We start from the raw sequence: 23,846 nt of genomic DNA on the forward strand, positions 1-23,846 counted from the left end.
ATAATATTTTGTATATTGATCCAATTGATATAAGGCCACTTCCATTAGAAAGATAAGATATAAGGCTATAACTTTCATGTTCTGAATTTTGTTCAAATCATTAGGGAAGACGAGCCAAAAGTGGCCCGAAGTGTGTCGTGTGTATCGCCGTTCCTGCACTGACACATTTTGGTAGAATGGGCATAACGTTTTACTCAGACCTCCAAATGACCTGAAACTAGTAGGAGATTCAAGAAAAGACATAGGGCTACGACTTTCATGTTTACCACTTTGGCTAATTCGCAAGAAAAATTGCTGTTTTGGCCCATGGCAGTGGGTACACGGACCCCTACAGGGGGTCCGGGTCTTGCCATGAAAAATGAGTGATTTCCAGTGTGTACACGGACCTATACACGGAAAGGGGCACGGGGTCTGTGTCTATGGCATATAAAACACGTTTTTGAAGGTATTGGAGGCTTATAAACATGGTTCTAGACTATTCTACTCATTTATACTTCTTCTTTCTCCTCCATCGTTTCTTCTCCCTTTTTCTTCTAGTTTTCTCTCCTTCAATTTCCTACTTCAAGTGCCAAGCTCATAGTTGGTTTCTTAGCTTCTTCAACTAAGATTTCAAGCTACAAGGTAAGATTTCTATTATTGGAGTTGGAAGGGTTAAAGATATTGATGTAATATTGAAGGGTTAAGTTGAATTGATTGATTCATTGGATTAATGATGATGATTTATGGTTATTATTGTGCTTATTGTTGTAGGAATCATTCAAGGTCATCATAGCAACCATAGTGCTTATGGGTTGTAAGTAGAAGATTTCTTTCAAATGCTCACATGATATATATGTATATAAGCCATGTTTATTGATAATTAGCTCCTTTCATTGGTAATTACTTGTTATTTATGTTGTTATGTATTCATTGTTCAAAGATTATCATTGACTTCATTGAAAAGGGAGCTAATATTTCATTGTTTCCACCAAGTGTTTGTGAAAATGCCTCAATGAAATTTCCTATGATTAAAGCCAAGGAATGATAGCAATTCATGCATGTCATTGGCCAATCACATGATTATGAGTATCTCTCATAGTTTTGATATATTTATATATCAAAGAGATACTATCCACAGGTCACAGGTCACAGAACTATCATTTCCTTTTCTTTAATTCATGCCATGAAATATCATCTATATTAATTTGCTACCTATTGTTCATTGAAGATGGTATCATTCATTGTTCATTGCCATTGATTCATTGTTTAATTGCCATTGCTATAGCCATGTTTCAAGCCAAGCCAATGTATATGTACTTGTTATGTATAGCTTTCCGCTTACTGAGTTTTATCTCATTCAGTAATGTCAGTGAGGAGGTGTTAATAATTTTTGTACTTTGCAAATAAATGATGGGAAAAATTTGTGTTGGCTTTTGGTTTATTTTGGATGATATTTTGTGAATGGTTAGGCATAATAGTTTTTAAAAATGTTTATGATACATATGGTATATTGTTCTTTCTTTTTTCAATGTTAAGGCTTCCGCGTATGTCATTTCTTTTAAATGTTATTGTCATAGGAGTGGGGTGTTTCAAGAGAACCCTTTGAAAAACTTCCGGTAGTAACCTGCCAATCCAAGGAAGCTCCTGATGTCGGTGGCGTTCTTAGGTATTGGCCAATCTATAACTGGCTCTACTTTCTTTGAATCCACTGATACTCCTGCTTCAGATATCACATGTCCTAAAAAGGTTACTCTCTTTATCCAGAATTCACACTTGTTGAACTTAGCATAGAGCCCATTTTCTCTTAAGGTTTTCATAGCAAGGTGGAGATGCTTCTTGTGATCTCTCTCGTAGGGAGAATAGACGAGGATGTCATCGATGAATACAACTATGAATTGATCCAGTAATGGCTTGAACAATCTGTTCATTAGGTCCATGAATGATGCCGACGCTTTCGTCAGACCAAAAGTCATCACCTTGAATTAATAATCCCCATACCTTATCCGAAAGGTTGTCTTGAGAATATCTTCAGCCCTGATCTTCAATTGGTGATAGCTCGTTCTCAGATCCAGTTTAGCGAAGATCGCGGCTCCCTTTAGCTAATCAAACAAGTCGTCTATCCTCGGTAGATGGTACGTTTTCTTGATTATGATCTTATTAATTCTCTATAATCAATGCACAATCTCATACTTCATTCCTTTTTCTTAACAAAGAGTACTGGAGCTCCCCACGGGGACACACTCGGTCGAACTCGCTTTTTGTCTAGCAATTCTTGAAGTTGTTTATTTAGTTCCTTGAATCGGCTGGTGTCATTCTGTAAAATGCCTTAGAAATTGGTGCAGCACCAGGGACCAGATTGATTTCAAACTCAACCTCGCAGTCCGAGACTGTTCCAGGGAGTTCTTCTGGGAAAACGTCCGGGAACTCTCGTACTACTGGAATGTCTTCCAATTTGAGTTTGACTCCTTCCTTTGCTTCGCCGATCATTTCTAGGTAGATATCTTCTCCAGATTTCATAGCTTTCCATGCTTAGGAAGCGGAAAGGAGTGATTTCCATTCCTTGGGTTTACCATGATACACGACCTCTTCCTGAGTTGGGGTTTGAAGTCTAACGCTCTTTCCCTTATAGTGGACCATTGCGTTGTTTCTTGTCAACCAATTCATCCATAGAATGATGTCGAAATCGACCATAACTAGATGTATAAGGTCGGCAATGATATTATGATTACCAATACCAATTCTACAGTACCTATGAATTTCATAATTTTCAATGGCTCTACTGGCAGGTGTGGCTATTTGAAAAGGCTTGGTTAGTTTCTCGAGTTTACGTCCTAATTTCTTAGCAAACCTCTTAGATATAAAAGAATGTGTAGCACCGCATTCAAACAACACATAGGCAGACACTTTTTGAATTATGATGGTACCTGACACGAATTAGTTGGCGTCCTCTACCTCTTCTTGAGTCATAGCAAAAACCCTGGTGTTCGGTTTTTTTTCCCTCGGCTTGCTATGGTTTGCCCAAAATTTGGCCCAGTTTCTTTGTTGGTCCCAAATGCTATGTTGGCGGCGTTCGGAGACTCTGCAATTCGGTGCCCCAGTTTCCCACATCCAAAGCATGCGCCGCTAACTCTTCGACACTCTTCAGTGTGTCCGAAATGGCATTTGTACGTGGCATGGGTCCTTCGCAGTTCGTAGCAGAGGAATTCCATGTGGGAGGTCCGCCTGACTGGTTGGGTTTTCTGAACTTATGTTCGCCCTGAGGAGAGTAGTTGATAAGAGGGCGTTTATTCTTTTTTTCTCCCTCTCTTCTACAGATGTCGGTTTCAGCTCGGATAGATGCGCCTATCAGAAATTGGCTGGCTGGTATACTGCTAAAGCCGATTGGATTCATCATTTTAATCCATTCTTGAAGTTATGCAATTTCAAGACTTCATCTTCCAAGATTTTCGAGGCATATGATCCAAAGACATTGAACTGAAAAGTGTATTCTACCACTTACATATCTGGTGTTTAAGTCAAATTTTCAAACTCGATCAACTTCTGTAATCTGACTTCGGCTGGGTAGTATTGTTTCAGGAAAGCATCTCAGAAGTGCTGCCATGTGATTGGTCCAGCAGCTGTCATGGCTGGCGAGATTGCTTCCCACCACTTGCCTGATTTGTCTTCCAAGAAGGACACTATGACATCTACCTTAAGTGCCTCGATAACCTCTAGCAGTGGAAACTGAGTTTCTATACTTTTCAGCCAACTCTGACTAGCCTCAAGATCGGCGTCCCCTTTGAATGTTGGGCACCTATTCTTGCGGAGGGATTCATAGTGTAATTTGATCTCATATGGTGGTGGAGGTGCCTGATTGGTGTTAGGATTCACCAACCCTTGCAGCATCGTGGCCAATATAGTGGCTATGGCCATCAAATCCGCTTGATTAAGGCTGAACTCTGGTGGTGATATATTTCCTTCTTCATTTTTACGGTTGTTGTTCGCGTAATGTGGGTTATAGTTCTATCTTGGTAGTCTGCCGGCCATTTCCTACAATTCATAAGTCTCTAAGAATTTGTATTGACAGAATTCATCAAATAGGTTGCGCTAGAAATAAATGGGAATCAATTAATAATTTAAATACTCTGTACTGATTTAATTAATAGTTTAAACAATTTTCCTGAATGGAATAAACAAATTAGTACTGAAGATAAAGCGTAGAAACAATGAAAAAGAAGACTTCTACTAATTAAGATAAAATATTTTTTTTTACGACAAGTCACTCATTCCACTATCTCTCCATTTCCTACCGCCTCTATGTGTTCTGCCTCTATATATTCAGGGTCCTCATCCTCAGACTCTTCCCCTTGAAGTTGTTCCATTAACTGCATAAGCTGTGTATTCTCTTCTGTGAGCTGTGCCACTTGATTCTTCAGTCTTTGTATCTTTGCATCAGCCTCATTTAACAACTGGCAAGCATGTTGACGGTGTTGTTGGAACTCAGCTCGATCCTATTGGTTCTGGTTCCTCAGAGTCTCAACTTGTAGGATCAGGCGATGGCTTACATCTGAGAGTTTGTTCATGGCATCACATGCATTTTCTATCCTCTTCTTGTTCTTGGGTTTTGCTTTTTTCTTCATTCAGCTCCATAAAGTAGCGCTCTATGTCCTTGTGCAGTCTCTCTTCTCGATACTGGCTTGTTTTCATATCTTCCCTCAAAGCTATGTTGTCTCTCCTCAGTTGTTCAAACTGGTGGATCGCATTATTCAGTGGACCCTGCACTTTTTCCTTTGATACCATCAAGGTTTCATTTACTCGCTTCTGCTCTCCTAGTTGGGCTCTAAGGCTTTTCATCTGGCGGGTTTGGTTGTCGAGAGCTAGCTGTTTCATACGGATGGTAGCCTGAGCACGGGTGCGGGGTTGCGAAGGATCTGATGGAGCCATTTCCTTAAATAAAAGAACGGAAAGCCTCATAATAGATTAGATCATATATAAAATAGAAAACGACAAGTACCAAGACCTTATAGAGTTAAATATATGGATACATTTTTTTCCGAAAATTTATCAGAAATGGAAAGTTTTGAGATAGACATATGGATTAGAAGCATATGTCGGGAAGATTCCTGAACAGTCAACAAAATCAAAATCGAAATTTCCTACGGAAAGTTTTAGGCTCTACGGAATTTCCTAAAGTGACAAAAACGCGATTTCAGATGCCTAAACGAAGGTTTTTCGTTTTTTTGGGGCGTCTCGAAGGAAGTTTCATTGGTCTTGACCCAAAACATGACCGAAATTTTTTTTGTAAACAATTTTCCCCAACTGGATTATGAACCTGGTGGCTCTGATACCACTTTAATGTCACACTCTGAGACCGGGATTAGTCGACACCTGCTTTGTTTAGCAATCACACAATCGAAAACAACAAGCCTCGTAGTACAGTATAAACCAAAACTAGTTTATATCATAAATTCCAAAGAAATAACATTTTCTTTACAATAGAATAACTTAAAAGGATAGAGATAATGAAGAAGAGTTTTACAACTTACATAAAATGTAAACTTAAACTAATGTTCTCATAAATCACCAGCACAAAAACTGGTTTGACTCTCCTTCTTCGTCTGTTCTTCAGGCTTATTTGGGAAGAGAGAGTAAGAGGTGAATGATATGGTCGTCACTCCGCAAGTGGGGGCCGTTCGAACACATACTTAACAAATATACTTTAAATTTGAAAACACATACCATGCACAACATGATTCATATCAACATATTTTTTATTTATGCACTAAGATTCATCTACTTTCCATGGTTTACTGATATCAGTCCCTAATTTTTACTCCTCTAAGGGGACAATGCCATATAACTGTTACAATCCCATCGTGTAAGGGCCATAAACATGTCATATTGGAATTTCCACCCATATCCAGTTGAATCCTCACAGTGCTAACACATAAAAATAAGATAATCGTATCAAAAAGGGGGTAGAAGAAAATTTGCACTCGATTGAATTTTTGAAAAAAACAAAAATGCATAAACGAAATTCATACTTTTAAAACAAGCTCATTTACCTCAGATCTAGATGAAAAAATCGTGAAGGGTTCCGTGTACTGGGATTTTCGACATTTCCTTGGATCTGGACTGCAGCAGAGCTTCGATAATCGACAGAATTTGGAGTGCACAATTTTCGAAATTTCAGCAGCACTTGTAGAGCACTTTTAAAAAACATGGATTATTTGAATGATGTAAATTTTGAATGTTATAGGGTGGTATTTATAAGGGTGGGGTGAATATCTTACCATAATTCAGTTGATATTACTTCCAAAATGTCGAGATAATTATTCCATAATTTCGAAATATCTATTTCATACTTAAAATCGTGCCATAAATAATAATAAAAAACATGTAACTATGTATTGAATTTCGAAATTTTTCTTATGGACTGGATGTTTGAACGTAGATTTCTTTCTTGTACAGATTCATAATGTATCTGGGATGTATTACAAATTTACTAGCTTCTTTGTTGAGAAAGTTGTCTTGTATGCAATATTTCCTTTCAATTAGGTTGATATACAGCCCTGATTTTTTATTTTACTGTGTATTTTGTGCTGGATTTCAAATTTAATGTATTTATTGGCTTGAAATTTTTTTGAATACAATGTATTATTCAATATTTCCGAATTTATTATTATTTACATAATTCGAAAATAATATCATATACATGTCTGTGATCAATTAATAATTACAACTCCTAAAAATATTTGGGTTCTCACAAATGGCCTTTTATTCTACTGTTGAGGCTGGTGTCGTGGAGCCTGATAAGTCCCCTTGGCATGTCTATCGCTCTCAATGTCCCTTTGATTCTGTTCTGCCGCTAATGCTCTAGTCACAGCAACAGAGAAAGTTATAAGACCAGCCACATGAACATCACGGCACAAGATCTGCCGCAAACTATCAAGAAATGCCTCAACTTCTCTCCGTGGATTATTGTCAATCATGGGCACAAAGTGACACCCTTGCTCGAACTTCCTCACAAACTCCGCCACAGTGCAGTCTCAGCGTCATGAACTCCCTAGTCAGTCGGGAACAGACATCATTCTTGAATTACTTCGAGTAAAACACCTCCTTGAAGCCCTGCCAAGTAAGGGTCTCAAGGTTCACCATCAGCGACACTCCTTCCCACCACAGTCTAGCATCATCCTTCAGCAAGTAGGTGGCACATCTGACTCTATCGGTATCCTGAAATTATATAAAGATAAATATCACCTCTATGGACTTAATACATTCCTCTGCCACCATAGGATCTGTCGTCTCCGTAAAGTCCTTGGGGCTCATCTTGCGAAAGCACTCATAAACTGCTTCCGACCTCGTCCTCCTCCCAACCTCGGCATTGTTCCCAGCAAACTCCGCAAAGAACTGGGTCATGCCTGCAAGCATCTGAGCATGAAGATCTGGTAGTGGAATTGGAGGGGAAACCCTCTCCTCCTCACGAGCCCCACGGTCCTCGTTATCAACCACACGTCTGGGAGGCATACTGATACACAATTCAACCCAACATGTAACCAACATGCATAACAATAATATTCATATAACACACTAATGTGATTCAAAACTTAAACACGCAGTCAAAGAAACTCTTACTTTAATACTTTCTACATTTAAAATCATATAAACTTACAGACTTGAGGCGTGACTTCCTGAGTATCTCGCAACCGGCATTAGGCGCAACCCTTAATCAGGACCTTGCTCTGATGCCAACTGTAATGACCTGTACTTACTTTATTACTTAAAATATGCGGAAAATAAAATTTTTCTATTTATTTAAATCCTTAATTCTTAACTTTTAAACTCAATAAATACCTAATAATAATTTTCAAAAATCCCAATAAATAAACCCAAAAATTCGAAAATTAAAAAAAATTAAATTTCAAATACTGCTTATTTTGAGGCATAAAAATAATCTACGTCGATATCCATAAAATATTTCAAAACAACCAAATAAATAATTTTTTTCCCAACCATAAATTTAATAAAAATATATCAAAGTACTAAATCAGTTTTAATGTGCATACAACTTATAAACTACAAGGCCATCAGGCATTAACTGCCTACGGTCAGAGCTTGCTCACTGGTCATCACCTCCAGCCTCCTCAACAACATCATCTCCATCAATCAAGTCTTGTGAGTCTAAAGACACAGCATGCATAAAACGTTAGTAGCAAATACTATATCATAAAAGAAAATCATGCAATTTAAACATAATTTATACGTAAAATAACTTTGGCATGAATAAATATGACGTGACTTTCCTGCATAAATAATTTCATAAACTTGCTTGACATAACATAAACATAATCATTTTGCGTAGAGTTCTGCTCATTGAAATGTGGCAACATAACATAATTCGTTTGATCAAACTAACATCATAACGCTAGGTCCACAAGGATCACCACAGCCATTGGACTGGATATCTACTACCAATCATAAGATAATCATAAAATAAGTTGGAAAAGTCCCCGGACACGTTCTCTGGCTTCCAGACCTGTACATGCATAATTTGGCCACAAGACAACTTACATACCTCAAAAATAATATTTTTGTAAGTTATATTTATTTAAGAACGTCGTGGGCCTCGTTTGATCAACCCCCTGACCCGCTGCCACCACATATAACTTACAATTCAAAACATCCCATAAACTTGCATCTTACCCGTACGACTCCCGAATTAAATAAAACGACTTGCGACTTACCCTCACGACTCGGGACATGACTCAAACTTGACCAACAAACTATCACGTTTTCCATAGCCTTAGGATCATCTCTGGAATATACCCAAACCATCCCGAAGCAAGACAAGTAACTCTAGGCTCTATTCGGCCCATTTTGACACGTTCGGGTTCTATACGGCTCCAAACATACCACCGCTCGAACTAGCCCTAGACCATGACCTTAGAACCTAACCAAGCCACTAATATGGTCCTTACCAACTTAGGTCACCCGTGTACAACATGAAGCAGCCGACCGTGACATGCCCTTGCGCGCGCTTCACGTGTGTGTTGCCCCTTTTTTGTCTCCAACTACTTTCCTACCCGACCAGTCCCTAAAAGACTAAGAGTAGACCCACCTTGACACCCTAAGACATGGTCCAGATCTTAGCCACGAGCCCTAGCCTAGCCAGAACCTGCACCAACTAGCCGTGCACGAAGAACATCCCCCATGAGCGCCCCGGTGCAGTTGCTGCAGTCTGCCTATTCTTTGTACGATCAGACCACTTACAACCCTTAAAGGACTGATAAAAACATCTAAACACATCCTAATACATCTCCATACACAGCAGCAATAGCCCAGACGATCTGCAGGAAGCCTACGCATCAAAACCTCATGAAAACCTGAAGGATCTTGCGCAGAAAAATTCCAGCATGAAAATTCATGATTCGATTCAAATCTTTCATGTATAAAAACTTGTTTATACATAAATATCATCAAAAAACATTATAAAACTAGATTATTTCATAAAAAAAGTTTTAGAACATGTCTTTGCGTATAAACGCTCGAATAAACGATCACCAACGTGAGGGAACGTGGAGAATGAAGGGGGAACGATTGCTAAACGATTTGTAACGTCTGAAAAACCAACCTACGTAAACCGCATACATGCAAAATTGTTTTAATTGCTTAATTGTTTTATTTAATTGATTTTAAGTGCTAGCATGATATTTGTTATATGATTAAATATAAGATTGCATTATTAAATGATAATATGACATGATTACATGAAATTAAAGATTTTACCCGAATATTCGATAATAGGCAAGGAAAAAGAGACCGGAGACGAGTAAGACATGAATATGTAATTTTCATTAATTAATCGTAAGGCTTCCTAATATGATTTAAAAATAATTTAATTTTCCAAAATATTTTGGAGTTCGAATTATTTTAAGAGTCGAGCTCGATATTTTTCCCGGGAAGCCGGTTTTGGGCAAACAAGGAGTTTTAAATTATCAAAAATATTATTTTATGGAAACTTATTTTTATAAACTTGTATGTTTTAATTAAATCAGTGTTATTGGGTCCAATTTAATTAATTTAAGTAGGTCAAATTACCATTAATCTTGCAAGCCCAAAATCAAAGCTCATTAGCATGTTAATTAATTATAAATAAGTGTCCTAGGTCTACTAAACCTCACAATTCACCTAGCAATCAGCCAAAAAACACACCACACACATAATTTAGATTTTCGAAAATTAGGAGGAGAGAAAAGCTTGTGTTCTTCGTCGTCCGATCGTCCAACATCGCACCTTCAGCCAAAAATCGTATATTCGAGCGTTATAAACGCAAAGGCACATTCCTAAACTCTTTTAAAACACCATTCAAATCAAAATATGCTTGATTTAATTGATTATGCATGAATAATATTGGGTTCTATATGTTTACGATATGATACATATTTTCAACGTTTTTACGATTTTACGTTTGTTTTAAAAGAATTGTTATGAACCCAAAGGACACGCTGCCAAAACATGATAAAATATTATTGAAATATGGGCAAACATGATAAAAATTGTAGGGAAACAATCTGGAAGCGTGGGATGAAATTCGGAATAAGAACCGAAGGTGTCCTTGGCTTGTAAGTGTCTTGTTGGCTCGTTTCTTATGTATGGTGCTTAGGGGCTCGACCAGGTCTTGAGGAGAGTTCGGTTGGGACGTGGTTAGGTCCTAGGAAGAGTCCTAGTAGGGCTAGGGCTCGCGCTAGTGAGTGGAGAAGAGTCCTTGCGTGAATGGACTCTTCACGCGTAGGATCAAGGGTGGCCGAGAGTTCCAGGGGCTGTGGCTCGATTTAGGGCTGGGCTAGGTGGTCCATTAGTGTCCTAGGGTGATGGGAAGGGTTCGGGCTAGGGGTTTTAATGGCTGGGATCGCTGCTGGCTCGAGAAGACGTGGGAGAACATGGAGGTGTGCGGGTTGCTGCTGCTCGTTGAGGCTGATTGCGTGGCTTGTTGCATAGGATAGGGGCTCGTTGGTCGTCCAGGTTAGGTCTAGGACTGGTCTAAAGTCAGTAAGGGTCATAGGTGATCAGTGGTTAGAGGGCTGGAGGAGTCCTTGATAGCTAGGAATCTTGGGCTAGGGAAGAGAGTCACGCACAGAATTTTGTCTACTGTCCAGGTGAGTTTGAGTGACTTAGAATCTTGTTCCTTGGGATGGGCTTCATCAAGAGGGTGCCTAGGTGGGTTGGTTCGGATTTGGCTCGAGGTGGCTCGACCATGGCTCGAGTATTTTGTGAGATGGCCTTGTGTGTTCGATTATGTGTCAATTTCGAGATTTTAAAGACTAAAATTGGAACCATGGGTCCACGGCTGTGGTTCATAGCTCACAAGGGTATAATAAACCATGAAAATATTATGTTTAAAATTTGGGATCAAAATAATGAGTTTTGGATTTATCCGGGATTTAATCGCCTCACGAAACGTTAATTAAAAAATTAATTGAAAAACCTAGTTTTAAGCTTTATAAAATTATGAAAAAATTATATTTAAGCTTAAATAATTATTTATAATAAGCCCATGTCATTAAAAGTGAGAAAAAGATAAAATCGAGAATTTCTACGTCCAGGGGCAAAACGGTAATTTTACACTTAAGAAAATATGTAAAAGCTTAGCAGCGTCCCGAAGGATCATAACGCATGTTAAATTATATTTTATTATTTATTATGATGATTTTGATTATAATATGATATTTTATGATTTATTGTAAAGCAGTGCAATTTTTACTGTTTAAAATGCTATTTTTGGAAAGTTATGCTATTTTATGATTTTCAAAGAAAATGAAAAATATTTTGAGGAATGTGAATTGTACTGTGACATATGATTTTTAGGGGATCCGTTTATGTTAGGACGATGAACTTACAATTTTATGGAGATGCCGTGATGGGAAAAGGCCCCAGAGGGAATCTATTTGTAGAAAAATGCCCCAGAGGGAACCCTTCTATGGGAAAAGTCCCACGAGGGAACCTCGACGATCGTATTTCCATGGTGGAGCCTATTGCACACCCCCATGGGCCATGTGGAGCTGAAAACTTATCAGTTGACCGAGGATAAAAGCTTGTCACTTTCAAGAATCAAACTTCACCCACAATGATATTTGATTGAAAGCTTATGCTTAAAATAATTTTAAGATATATGATTCATGATGAAAATTAAATTTATTTTTAAATGATTTTTAAAATGATTTATTTATGCTCAAAGCTTACTTTTAAATGATTTATAATTAAAAGTTATTTTAAATTGATTTTACGATTTATGATTTAATTATGCTTAAATGATTTTAAATTGTTTATTTATGTTCAAAAGCTATTTTAAATAAAAAGTATGATTTTTAAATGCATGTGATTGTATATGTATTATTTGCTAGTCATGTTTATAATGTGCTGAGTCTTTAGACTCACTAGGTTTGTATGATGCAAGATTTGATGATTTATGGGATGTGCTGACGATTGAGTAGATCTAGTGAGCAGTACACACCCGAAGGCCTTTATGTTTCCGCACTAGCTTGATATATTTATGATTTAAAGGTTATGTTAAAGATTTTTATTAGAAATAATGTTTATGCATTATTTTATTGTTTGTTGATCTTTTTCAAAGTCGATTTAGGGTTTTAGGTTAGTCGATGATTTAGGATTTATTTTATGCACTTGAGATTTCATATGTTAATTTATTTTTGACTGTTAGAAATGTTAAGTTATTTATTTTAAAATATTTGATTTTATGATTTATGATTAGTAAAAAAATCTAGGTCGTTCCAGATTTCCTTGACAAAAACTTGTGAAATTCTTACCAAAGTATGGATGTGAGAGTGGAGAATTGGTGGTGGCTGCTAGGTAGCCAAACCATAAAAAAAAAATTTGTGTGTGTGCGTGCGTGCGTTGGACCTATTTTTTAAAAAAAAAAAAACTTTGCAAATTAAATACTAACTAAAAAATTTAATTAAAGCTCAAAATAATTAATAAATCATTAAACACCATGTTTTAAAATTAAATCTCCTAATTTGAGATTTGCTAATAGAATGCTTTAAAAAAATTTAATTCACCTAAAATTTAATTTGACTTTAAAATACTAAAATTCATAAATCGTTTAAATTATCTAATTTCTTGGCTTAAAATAAAAATATGACATTTAATTTTAGCACTTTAACCGTCTCCGATCTCCCGTCCCAGACCAAACATAAAATATTCGTCTGAAAACTTAATTCAAAAAATACAATTAAATCTCATAAAATACACATGTAAATATTTAAAATAAATTAAACATGTTGAATGCATCATTTAATTCATTTAAATTAATTAACTTATTAAAGTATGCATGTGGCATACATATAGCATACATATACCGGTTTTGGGCACTACACATTGTTGTCACATAGCTGAGTCAACTTTTCTCGTATCTCATTTGCGGTTTAGCACATTTTGATCTTGCTAAACATGCTCTTGTATAGTGTCTTGTATAGGATGTCTTTTGCTACGATGTCCAGGTTGGCTTTATTTTTTTCATCGGTTGTCTACTCTGACTGATGCTTTATAACCATATGTGCTCCACCTTTGGTGATTGCAATGGTTGTATTGGCTTTATGGATCTTCATAGGTCATTCAGCGATGACATTCCACATGTCATCATCCTAGGCAAATAAATGTGATTGCGTACGAATTTTTCAATCATCATAATATTCTTTGGAAAAAATCAGAATCTTGTTAAAATATGTCATGAATGTATATTTTCTCAAGGTTGAGAAAAATTCTGCTCTGATATTACTTGTTAGGATCGGAAATGTGTTTGGAGGTGAGTGAATAAATGATTTAAATTCTTTTCCAAATGTTTAAACACAACGAGGTATTCAAACCAGACTAAAAATTGTTAACTTCTTAAGTGTTATTCTCAAACGGACATATGCGACTAGATCTTGATATCAATATAAGAATCTTTTTAACAATGAAATCAGATAAAGTAAAATGTGGTTGAAAGTTAATAACACAAGAGTTTATGGAATTTTAAAGGCAAACTCATGCTACGTCCCCTTCTTCTACTCATGAAGAAATTCACTACAAGACTTTGGTTTTACAACTTGTGTACAAATTCACTTTAATCTAGGACTTATCATTTGCCTAAGTTGAAACCCCTAGTATACACCACAGCAACAATAGTTACAGAAATGATAGTAGTAGGTGAATCCTAAGTCTTCAATAACTTATGGATGGGCTTGTTAGATCCAGTGTGAGAAGTTGTTGACTGCCTTTGGTGATCCTTAATGATATGAATTAAAATGTTAAGCGTGGGCAACATGATCAGTTTTAGATCTTTCAAGTAAGTGTCCTTAAGATCTTTGAGAGAGTTTGAAGGCTTGTAGAGTGCAATGTTCACCAGATATCTTCAACGACTTGCACTATCTCAATTTATATTTCCCTTCAATCTGCAACGTTCAAAAACTTGTAAGATGAGACTTTTGCTTTATCTGATAAATGTGCAGCTTTGTAATCGTCCTAAGCACTTGGCATTTAATTATTATTGGCATCTTTCCAAAAATGGCAACAACCGGTTCCAAACTTTCGATGCTTAAGAGAGAGAAGACTGTAACAATTATTTTGTATTTTTTGGAGATATTATGAACTTCACACAACCTTGTTTCTCATGTTTGATTGGTCAAATAGATTTGGTAGGTAGGATTGCCTTGATCCGCGAGAAGTCCGGTTTGATTGGCCAAAAACACTAGTCTCCACGGAGTTCAGTTGGCTTAATTCTATCCGGTTGTAAAACTTAGATGATCCTGACTTGAGCAAGATCTGGCTAGGAAAACCATCAGATAGAATGTGCGATGATCCAGCTAAGAGGAGTCTGGTTGCCCCTGATGTTAGACACTTTGGACAAAACTTTGGAATTAGAAATCTCTTGTCATTATAAATTTTTTGAAAATTTAAGAGATTGGTTTTTTGTGTTTGGCTAATTGGGTTGATCTATTGGCATGAATTTATTTGGTTTGTTGATCCCTAAAATTTTATATACTATATTATAGATTTCTTTTTCTGTCTGAACCTCTCAAAAAGCGAGAATCATACTGCTAGACAAAATGCCCCAACACAAAACTCGGGGTTTTTAAAATTGAAACTGAATTCTAAATCCATGATCAAGTTCTATTTAGACAGCATTGCAATAATACGTTTCTTAAATATTGGGCTAAGATAATCACACATACTTTTATATTCTATTATATTTTTAAATACTAAAAGTATTGCTCCCACTTGCGGAAATTTGAGATAATAATATGAAAATAAAAATAAATCGGACACCGAGATTTACGTGGAAAATCACTAAAAATTATTAAGATAAAAACCACGAGCAAGATGAAAAGAATTTCACTATAATATTTTATGGTGTACAACCACTGTGTTTTCAAAGACAACACACTCTCTTAATACATGAGAACAAAAAACCTCACAAATATTATAGAACTAAGCACTTAAATTCTATAAGATGAGATAAATATTCAAGAATATGATGATCTCAACTGATATCAATTGTATTTGCATTCATCCAAATTTTACAACTCTTAAATAATATGACTTTAATTTTTCAACAAATCCTGCCCATTCAATGTCATCTGTCAATTTGTCTCCACACTTAATGTTATCTACAATTTTGTCGACATTTCTCTCACTTGGAGATTTGACTGATAGTCAAACACATCTCCACACGTCTTTTCAATCTTACCGTTTCCTTCTGCTTACGTTTCTGCTAGGCCACTTGAGGATCTACACCACTCAAACCTTTCAATGTTCACTGGCTTGGTCAAAGAATCAGTTGTGTTATCCTTTGTATGGATCTTCTGCATATCCACGCTTCCTTCTTCTACTACTTATCAAACAAAGTAAAATTGAACTTCAATGTGTTTAGTACTGGAATGAAAGGTTGGATTCCTTGCAATGTGCTAGGCAATCAGACTGTCACAAAACAAAGGAACATTCTCTTGTTTGTGTTCGATCTTCTCCAATAACATTTTAATCCATATTGCCTCCTTGTAAGCTTGAGTAGCTACCATGTATTCTGCATCTGTTGTAAATAACACCATAACTGTCTGCAGTTTTAAAACCCAGCTTACAGCTCCCCCTGCAAGTGTAAACACATACACAGTAATAAGTTTCCTCTTATCAAGATCTCCTGCATAATCTGAATCGACATAGCCCACTGAGTGTAAAATCTGATCCTTCATAACATAATGCAGCATTTGAGGTACCCTTAATATATCTAAGGATCCTCTTAACAGTACACCAATGCTCTCATCCAAGATTCGCCATACACCGACTAACTTCTCTCACTGCTTGAGCAATGTCCGGTCTTGTACAGATCATGGCGAACATAAAACTTCTCACTGCTGATGTATATGGTACTTGAGACATCTACATCCTCTCTGCTTCACTGCTAGGACATATCTCTGAGGATAACTTGAAGTTAACAGGAAGAGGGTCGAAATTGACTTACTATCTTGCATGTTGAAGTGTTGAAAGATTTTCTTCAAATAATTTTTCTGAAAAAGCCAAATCTTTTTGTTACTTCTATCTCGGTGAACCTGCATCCCCAGAATCTTGTTTGCTGGTCCCAAGTCTTTCGTATCAAATTCCCTAGCCAACTGTGCCTTCAATCCTTGGACCTGATCTTTGTTGGGGCCTGCTACCAACATGTCGTCTATATACAACAGCAAAATAATATAATCATCACCAGGCCTCTTGAAATACGTACAAGGGTCTGCACTCAATACGTTGTATCCAAGGTTCATAATATAGGAATAAAATCTCTTGTACCAACACCTCGACGCCTGTTTGAGACCGTACAGAGATTTGTTCAACCTGCAAACCAAGTTCTCTTTGCCTTTTTTCCGCAAAACCTTCTGGCTGAAGCCTATAGATTTCTTCTTCAACATTTTCATGAAGAAACGTCATTTACACATGTAACTGTTCTAGATATAGGTCAAACACCTGCACACAATTCAAACAATACTCTGACTGTTGTAAGCCGAACCACAGGAGAAAATATCTCATTGAAGTTAATGACTTCTTTCTGAGCATATCCTTTTACCAACAATCTCGCACAATACTATTCCACTTGGTTATTTTCATCACGCTTGATCTTATAGACCCATCTTTTATCAATGGCTTTCCTCCATCGTGATAGTGTAACAAGATTTCAAGTTTATTCTTGTCTAATCCCTCCAATTCTTTTTGCATTTCTATCATCCAAAAGGATACATCTGAGCTTTGAGTAGCCTCGTGGAAACTCGATGGCTCACCATCCTCTTATAATAGACAATATGCAATATTGATTTAATGATATAATCTAAAAGCCAACATGGTGGTCTTCTGTCTCGAGTTGACTGCCTCATATTAAAAACCTCTGACTCAAAATGTTCTTGTTCTTCGTGCTCTGGTACTGCTTCACAAGAAATTTGACATTCGTTCGTCTAATTTTCCACCTGAAATATAGTAGTTTTTGAATTCAGTGAGCCTTTGTCTCCCTTTACTTTATCTTCCTCGAAGATAACATCTCTGCTGATGACAAGCTTGTGAACAGTAAGATCACACAAGAGAAACCCCTTTATTCCATCAACATAACCCAAGAAGATACATTTTCTGGATTCGAATCTAAGTTCGATCTTTCTTGCTCATTGTACAGAACGTACACAGGACTTCCAAATGCATGCAAATAAGAATAATCTGCCGTCTTCCCATCCACATCTCCATCGGAGTTTTCAGATCAATTGTCACTGAAGGAGAAAGATTGATAATATAACAACCGGTTATGACTGCCTCAACCCAAAATGACTTGTCTAGACCCGCAGTCCTCAACATAGCTCTTGTTATGTCCAACAAGGTTCTGTTCATCCACTCCGCCACTCCATTCTGTTGAGGTGTGTATGCCGTCGTGAATTTTCTTTTGATGCCTTCATGTTGACAATATGCATCAAATTCGTCATTGGTATATTTTTCTCCATTGTCCGTCCTTAGACACTTAATTTTCTTTTCAGAACCAAGTTCAACTCGTGCTTTGAAATCTTTGAAGATCTGGAAGACATCTAATTTCTTCTTGATTAGATACACCCAACATCTCATAGAGAAATCATCAATGAACGAGACAAAGTATCTCGCAGCTCCTAGGGATACAATCGGTGCTTGCCAAACATCCGAATGAATCAGCTCCAACATGCTTTTGCTTTTGGCAGCAGAAGTGACAAAATTTAATATGTGTTTTTTACTGGTAACACAATGCTCACAAAAAGATAGCGACACTTTTGTAAGTCCTATAAGCAGCTTCCGTATTGAGAGAATTCAACCCCCGTTCTGACATATGCCCGAGCTTCTATGCCATAACATTGTTAATTCTTCTCCTGAACCAATTGATGCAACAGCTAGTTTTTCCTCTTTGTGTGTTTCTCCCGAAAGTACATACAGATTTGCACTCATAACCACAAGCGCACCCTTCATAATTTTCTTGATCTTGTTCTCGATACGTTTTTGCACTCGATATCATCCAATTGCCCCAAGGAAAAAATATTTTTCGCCGGTCCCTTCACATGTCGTACCTCCTGTATGGTGTGAATGATGCCATCAAATATTTTAATTTTTATAGTACCGACCCCAAAGATATCCAAGACATGATTATTTTCCATGAATATATATCCTCCTTAGACTGGTGCATAATGTTCAAACCATTTTATTCGAGACGTCATGTTCCACGTCGCTTCTGAATCCATAATCCATGTGTCACAAAATTTGTGCACGTCTTCTGCAACTATTGCAGCTTCGCTGAATAATATTTCATCACCGCCTAAAGTACTGGCCACATTTCCTTGAAATTTTTTTTCGATACTCGTACACTCTTTCTTGAACTGCCCTTTACCGCCACATTTAAAGAATTAAATATTTTTCTTCTTACTTCTCGACTTTGATCTACCTCGTCTTTGGCTCCCACTGGAGTCACGGTCCATAAATCTTCCTCTTATCATTGGTAAAGCATGTGACTGCTTCGATGTTACCAACCTATCTTCCTTATTCTTGCACTGGCTTTCTTCTCCGAGAAATGCAATTAAGATATCGTCGAGTTTAGAAAGCTCATAAGAATATTGTTTGTTATGTTGATGATAAATTGATCATATGAATCTGTTAGGCTTTGAAGTAGAAGCTCCGCACGTTCATTTTCCCCTATTTTATGCCACATGGAAGTAAGTTGAACAGATAGAGTATTTAGTGTGTTGATATGGTCGGTCATCGATGAGGATTCTGCCATCCGAATAGTATAAAGCCTTAGGAAAATCATGTTGTGTAGGGACTTGACCTCGTACATCTTTGTCAGAGTATCCCAGATAACTTTTGCTGTTTTTATCTCAGAGATACTTGACAATACTTCGTCTACTATTGCAAAGTATAGATTGGCAACAACTTTATCATTCATCTCATTCCACTTTACATCGTCTGTAATTTCCACTGGTCTATCTCTAATATCCGCCAAGCAATTCTCCTTTCTTAAAACTGCTTATATCTTTATTTTCCACAGCATAAAATTGCTTTTATTGAACTTTGTTATCTCATATATGCCCGCCATTATGTCTACAACAATTTTAGTAGACTGGAAAAAATAATCCTACCTTAATAAAATAATCTCAAAAAATCTTTTTTGATGTGAAAGATCAGTCTAGGCTGCAACACAGAGCATATACAAAATTTTAAGAAATTTTAAACCAAGGCTCTGATTACCACTTGTTGGCCCCACTTGCGGAAATTTGAGATAATAATATGAAAATAAAGAATAAATCGGACACCGAGATTTACGTGAAAAACCCCTAAAAATTATTAGGGTTAAAACCACGAGCAAGATGAAAATAATTTCACTATAATATTTTATGATATACAATCACTCACTGTGTTTCTAGAGAGAACACACACTCTCTTAATACAGGAGAACAAAAAACCTGACAAATATTATAGAACTAAGCATTTAAATGCTATAAGATGAGAGAAATATTCGAGAATGAGATGATCTCAACTGATGAGGAGAGCTCTATTTATAGAGCTCTCCTGGCTTGTGAACGCGAGAAGACAAATATCAATTGTATTTGCCTGCATCCAAATTTGACAACATTTGAAAAATATGACTTAATTTTTCAACAAGTCCTGAACATTCAATGCCATATGTCAATTTGTCTCTACATTTAATGTTATCTGCAGTTTTGTGGACAAAAGGCCATTAATAATAATTCTAATGATGATGAAATATGATTATTTACATTAATGATATAATCATAATTAATCCAAAAATGAACACTAGAAGACATTGCCACAAAAAAATATATTCTAAAGATTTATAGGTTCTACAAGATTCTACCACCAAGTTTTTACAGATAAAGTGTTAAATTCATTTTCTAAAATCTTAGATCTAATCGTTTTCATTGAAAACAATAAAAATCGAAGTATTAAAGATCTCGAAGATAATCGAATCTATTGAAATGCATTAATCGATCAAGCTATCAAGAATTTATGCAAGTCTTCAAATGTATTATGGTCTCAAAAGTTTATCTCATACATCATTCATTGAAAGAAATATTCTTATGAAAGATTATTCAATGCCACAAACTGACGTTAGATTATTCAGCGTTACAAGCTACTGAGTAATGAGAGAAGCAATTTGGTGTTGTAAAAGTGATCTATTGCTTGTTTTTCAAGCGATGGATAGAATATCTAACTTCGAACATCTATAAATATTTGTGTAATTCGATGATACACACAAATGAGTTTACCGATTAAGTTGGCATATTTCATCGTGTTCTACCGATCAAAGCTTGTTTGCATCGGAGGATTTGTTTTCATCACTTTGTCTATTCTACAATCATTTTGAGGATATTAATTTACCATGGAATATAGAAAAACGAATTGCAAATATCATCACCAAAGTCGACGTCTCGAGTTCGAGATTTATATAATCCCTTCTTGTAATATTAATAATATAAAAAGAATTGCAAATATCACGTCAATCGATGTTAATAATGTTATTTTTATGGATAAAAGGGAAAAGTCAATTACTAAAAAAAACAAACATTGAGTTCACATGAAAGCTCGGAACTTGCCATGTGAAGATTCTTGTGCCTTTCATGTTTTACTCATCCATGCTTTGTTCATTTAATTTTTGTACTAATTAATGATTTGACTATTATTGAAATTTGTATTACTAGTATCTTCCATGTACAATTGGGTTTTTGGTTTGATGAGATTTGTGATTGTTTTGCCTATAATTTAATTATTATTTGTATAACCCTATTACAACAATATTAAATTTGTAATTTGGAAGAAGTGATAGTGAATATTTGAATTTTTCAAAATAGATATTAAATGAAAAAAATATTATTTTTCTAAGATGGTGAATATGTCATCGTAAAAATCAATTAATGTCACAAAATTACACCAAATTCTGTGTTAGTCGCGTAGCGCATATGCCCAGTTATTTGGAATGTTCCCCGTCACAATGCATGTCCCATTATAATGAAACAAAACTGGTTTGGATAACATCAATTGTCCAAATTTTGTTTGAAAGAAACTAAAATTGATTTTTTCCTAATCAGATAGAAGCCACCCATTCCATATCCACACCAACTTCAAATTCCTTGGAAAACTGGAATGTGTTTAATTAGTAAATTATAACTAGGAATAGTCAAAACAGATCTGTGTCTTGGTAAATAGGATGATGGAAAAATTGTCCGAGTTAAACGGGACACTGAGTTTGAGAATTGTGCAATCTTTCCGGTTGGAAAACATATTGGAGATAGATTGTTGAGTGAAATATTCGGAAACTTTAGTTTATTAACTGCAGACAACTAATAAATCAACCCGATCTGAAAAATTTATAAACCGATGGAAAGTTTTTATTTTCTTGACTGATATCTATCTTACTTGATTTCAACTTGGCACTTGAACCAAATGACTGAAAATCTTCCTCTGGATTAATGGGATATCAGTTCATAATTTCTTGTTCCTTAGATCTTCTTCACTCTTACTACATACAATTAGGTGATAGCATCCATGACAGTGAAAATGGTACATAGGCTTGTGTTTTCAATTATTAGAACGACATCAAAGATTGTTACATTTGAAATTTATCACAATTATTATTATAATATTTTAGTTTCTAATATAGAATGAACTTGAAATTCTCTTGAATTTAATCTATCCAAACAAGTCAATATCCCACTGTTGCGCTTGGAACGATCGATTGATTTAACTTGGACCGGGAGATTTGATTTGTGAAAAAATCAGATAAACAACACTTGTATACTCAAAAACCACCCAAGAAATTTAGCAAACGAAAGGCACAATTTTTTTTAAAAAAAAGGAGAGTGGCATTTCAAGAAACAAGTCAACTATTATTTTTGAAGGGAAACATATGACAAGCAATAACAACCCTTAAATGGAAGATAAATGGGGAAGTGAAATCCATTTTCCAACCATGCCTTTCTTCTTCAGAAACATGCATCAAGCAGGCAACAACAGCAAAGAGCAGCCAAACTGCACCAAAAATAATTCGATTTAATCCCATTTTCGAGATCAATTTAGCGAATGTAAGTGATCTACAATACGAAAAATCGGGGAAATTACGATATTCAACAATTTTTTCCCATATATTATTCTACGCTGGCGAATATATTTTCATAGCTCTAAACATTATCCTAAGCGTAGTAATACCATTAAAAAAAAAGAGTCAAAGAAAGTTATACTTGAAAAATGTATTTCACCTAAGCAATTTATTTAACTAATCCTGCTATAAATATTGGTAGCAAAAATTTGGAGATTAGATTTCAAAATCTCTATAAATACAATTCAATCTAAACTTGGAGAAGCTTGATCAACAATACATAATACTAAATCTTTATGAAATAAAATTTGATTTCATATAAAAAAAAATTCAAAAATAGATAGATTAAGTAAGTAAATAATAATTAGTAATATTATATGATGATAAAGTTTATTTATTATAATCCGTGAAAAAGCGAGCAAAAAGCCTGGAAAAGGCGCGTGCATACCACCACTACCGAGGAAGCACTAAATCGCCATCGAAAAACAACTAAATTGAGGAAATCCGAAAAATTCACATGATCAGATCCGTTTACGTACCATCCTTCCATGAACCCCGCGCTACCGGATTGCTTTTGAGGAGGCGGTGCGCCGTACTGAGGGTCGTACTGTGGCGGATATCCCTGGGGTGGGTAGCCCTGCTGCGGAGGATAGCCTTGCGGCGGGTAACCCGGTGGAGGATAGGCATCCTTCGAATACCCCTCCGGCGGATATCCTGCAAATAAAAAAAATCAGATACAAATTCTGAAAAATGGAAAATCAGATAATCTAATCTAATCAGTCACCTTGAGGGGGAGGAACACCAACTGGGGGTTGATTCTGGTTGTAGTAACTCATGATCACGCCTTGATTGATTTATTCCTTTCCACCCTCTGTCTAAGTTCTGCTCCTTCCCTCCTCGGGAGTTCAAAAGTATTTGCTTGTAGAGAGAGAAAGGGAGACAATTGGGTTTGTGATTACTATTTTGATTTTGTATAATAAAGGCTGGATTGAGCGCGCGTACACTACGCGTAATCCATTTACTTTTAATCCTAAGGCCATTTTTGCTTCAACCCCACGGAATGCTACAGTATTCGCAGTAGCAACAGCGTCCATTTTATTTTTTTAAAAAAAAAATTTGTATATATATATATATTTTATAGTTGATGGGTCGAAAGATGAATCTATTATTTTTTAAATTTTTATTTTTCGATTATCAAATTTGAAATCAAATTATTTTACTTTGTTCTGTCCGGTTTTCTTGT

The 23,846-nt window shown here is 36.0% G+C and overlaps 1 protein-coding gene across 1 annotated transcript; it reads right to left on the reverse strand.

Moving 5' to 3' along the window:
• Window positions 1–22,325: 22,325 nt before the first annotated feature.
• Window positions 22,326–23,610, reverse strand: LOC142542259 (protein CYSTEINE-RICH TRANSMEMBRANE MODULE 13-like). Its single transcript, XM_075648803.1, has 3 exons — window positions 23,388–23,610; window positions 23,143–23,317; window positions 22,326–22,536 (listed from the first exon to the last, which is right to left on the reverse strand). The coding sequence occupies exons 1-3, from the start codon at window positions 23,437–23,439 to the stop codon at window positions 22,491–22,493; spliced, it is 273 nt and encodes a 90-aa protein (XP_075504918.1). The 5' UTR covers window positions 23,440–23,610; the 3' UTR covers window positions 22,326–22,490.
• Window positions 23,611–23,846: the final 236 nt, after the last annotated feature.

This window comes from Primulina tabacum, chromosome 1 (assembly GCF_025594145.1).
Source record: "Primulina tabacum isolate GXHZ01 chromosome 1, ASM2559414v2, whole genome shotgun sequence".
Taxonomy (NCBI): domain Eukaryota; kingdom Viridiplantae; phylum Streptophyta; class Magnoliopsida; order Lamiales; family Gesneriaceae; genus Primulina; species Primulina tabacum.

Coding starts and splice junctions, on each gene's coding strand:
- LOC142542259 (XM_075648803.1), bottom strand. CDS start 23,439: ATGAGTTACTACAACCAGAATCAACCCCCAGTTGGTGTTCCTCCCCCT. Junction 23,318..23,387: donor TGGTGTTCCTCCCCCTCAAG/GTGACTGATTAG, acceptor TTTTATTTGCAG/GATATCCGCCGGAGGGGTAT. Junction 22,537..23,142: donor GCGGGGTTCATGGAAGGATG/GTACGTAAACGG, acceptor TTTTTGGTGCAG/TTTGGCTGCTCTTTGCTGTT.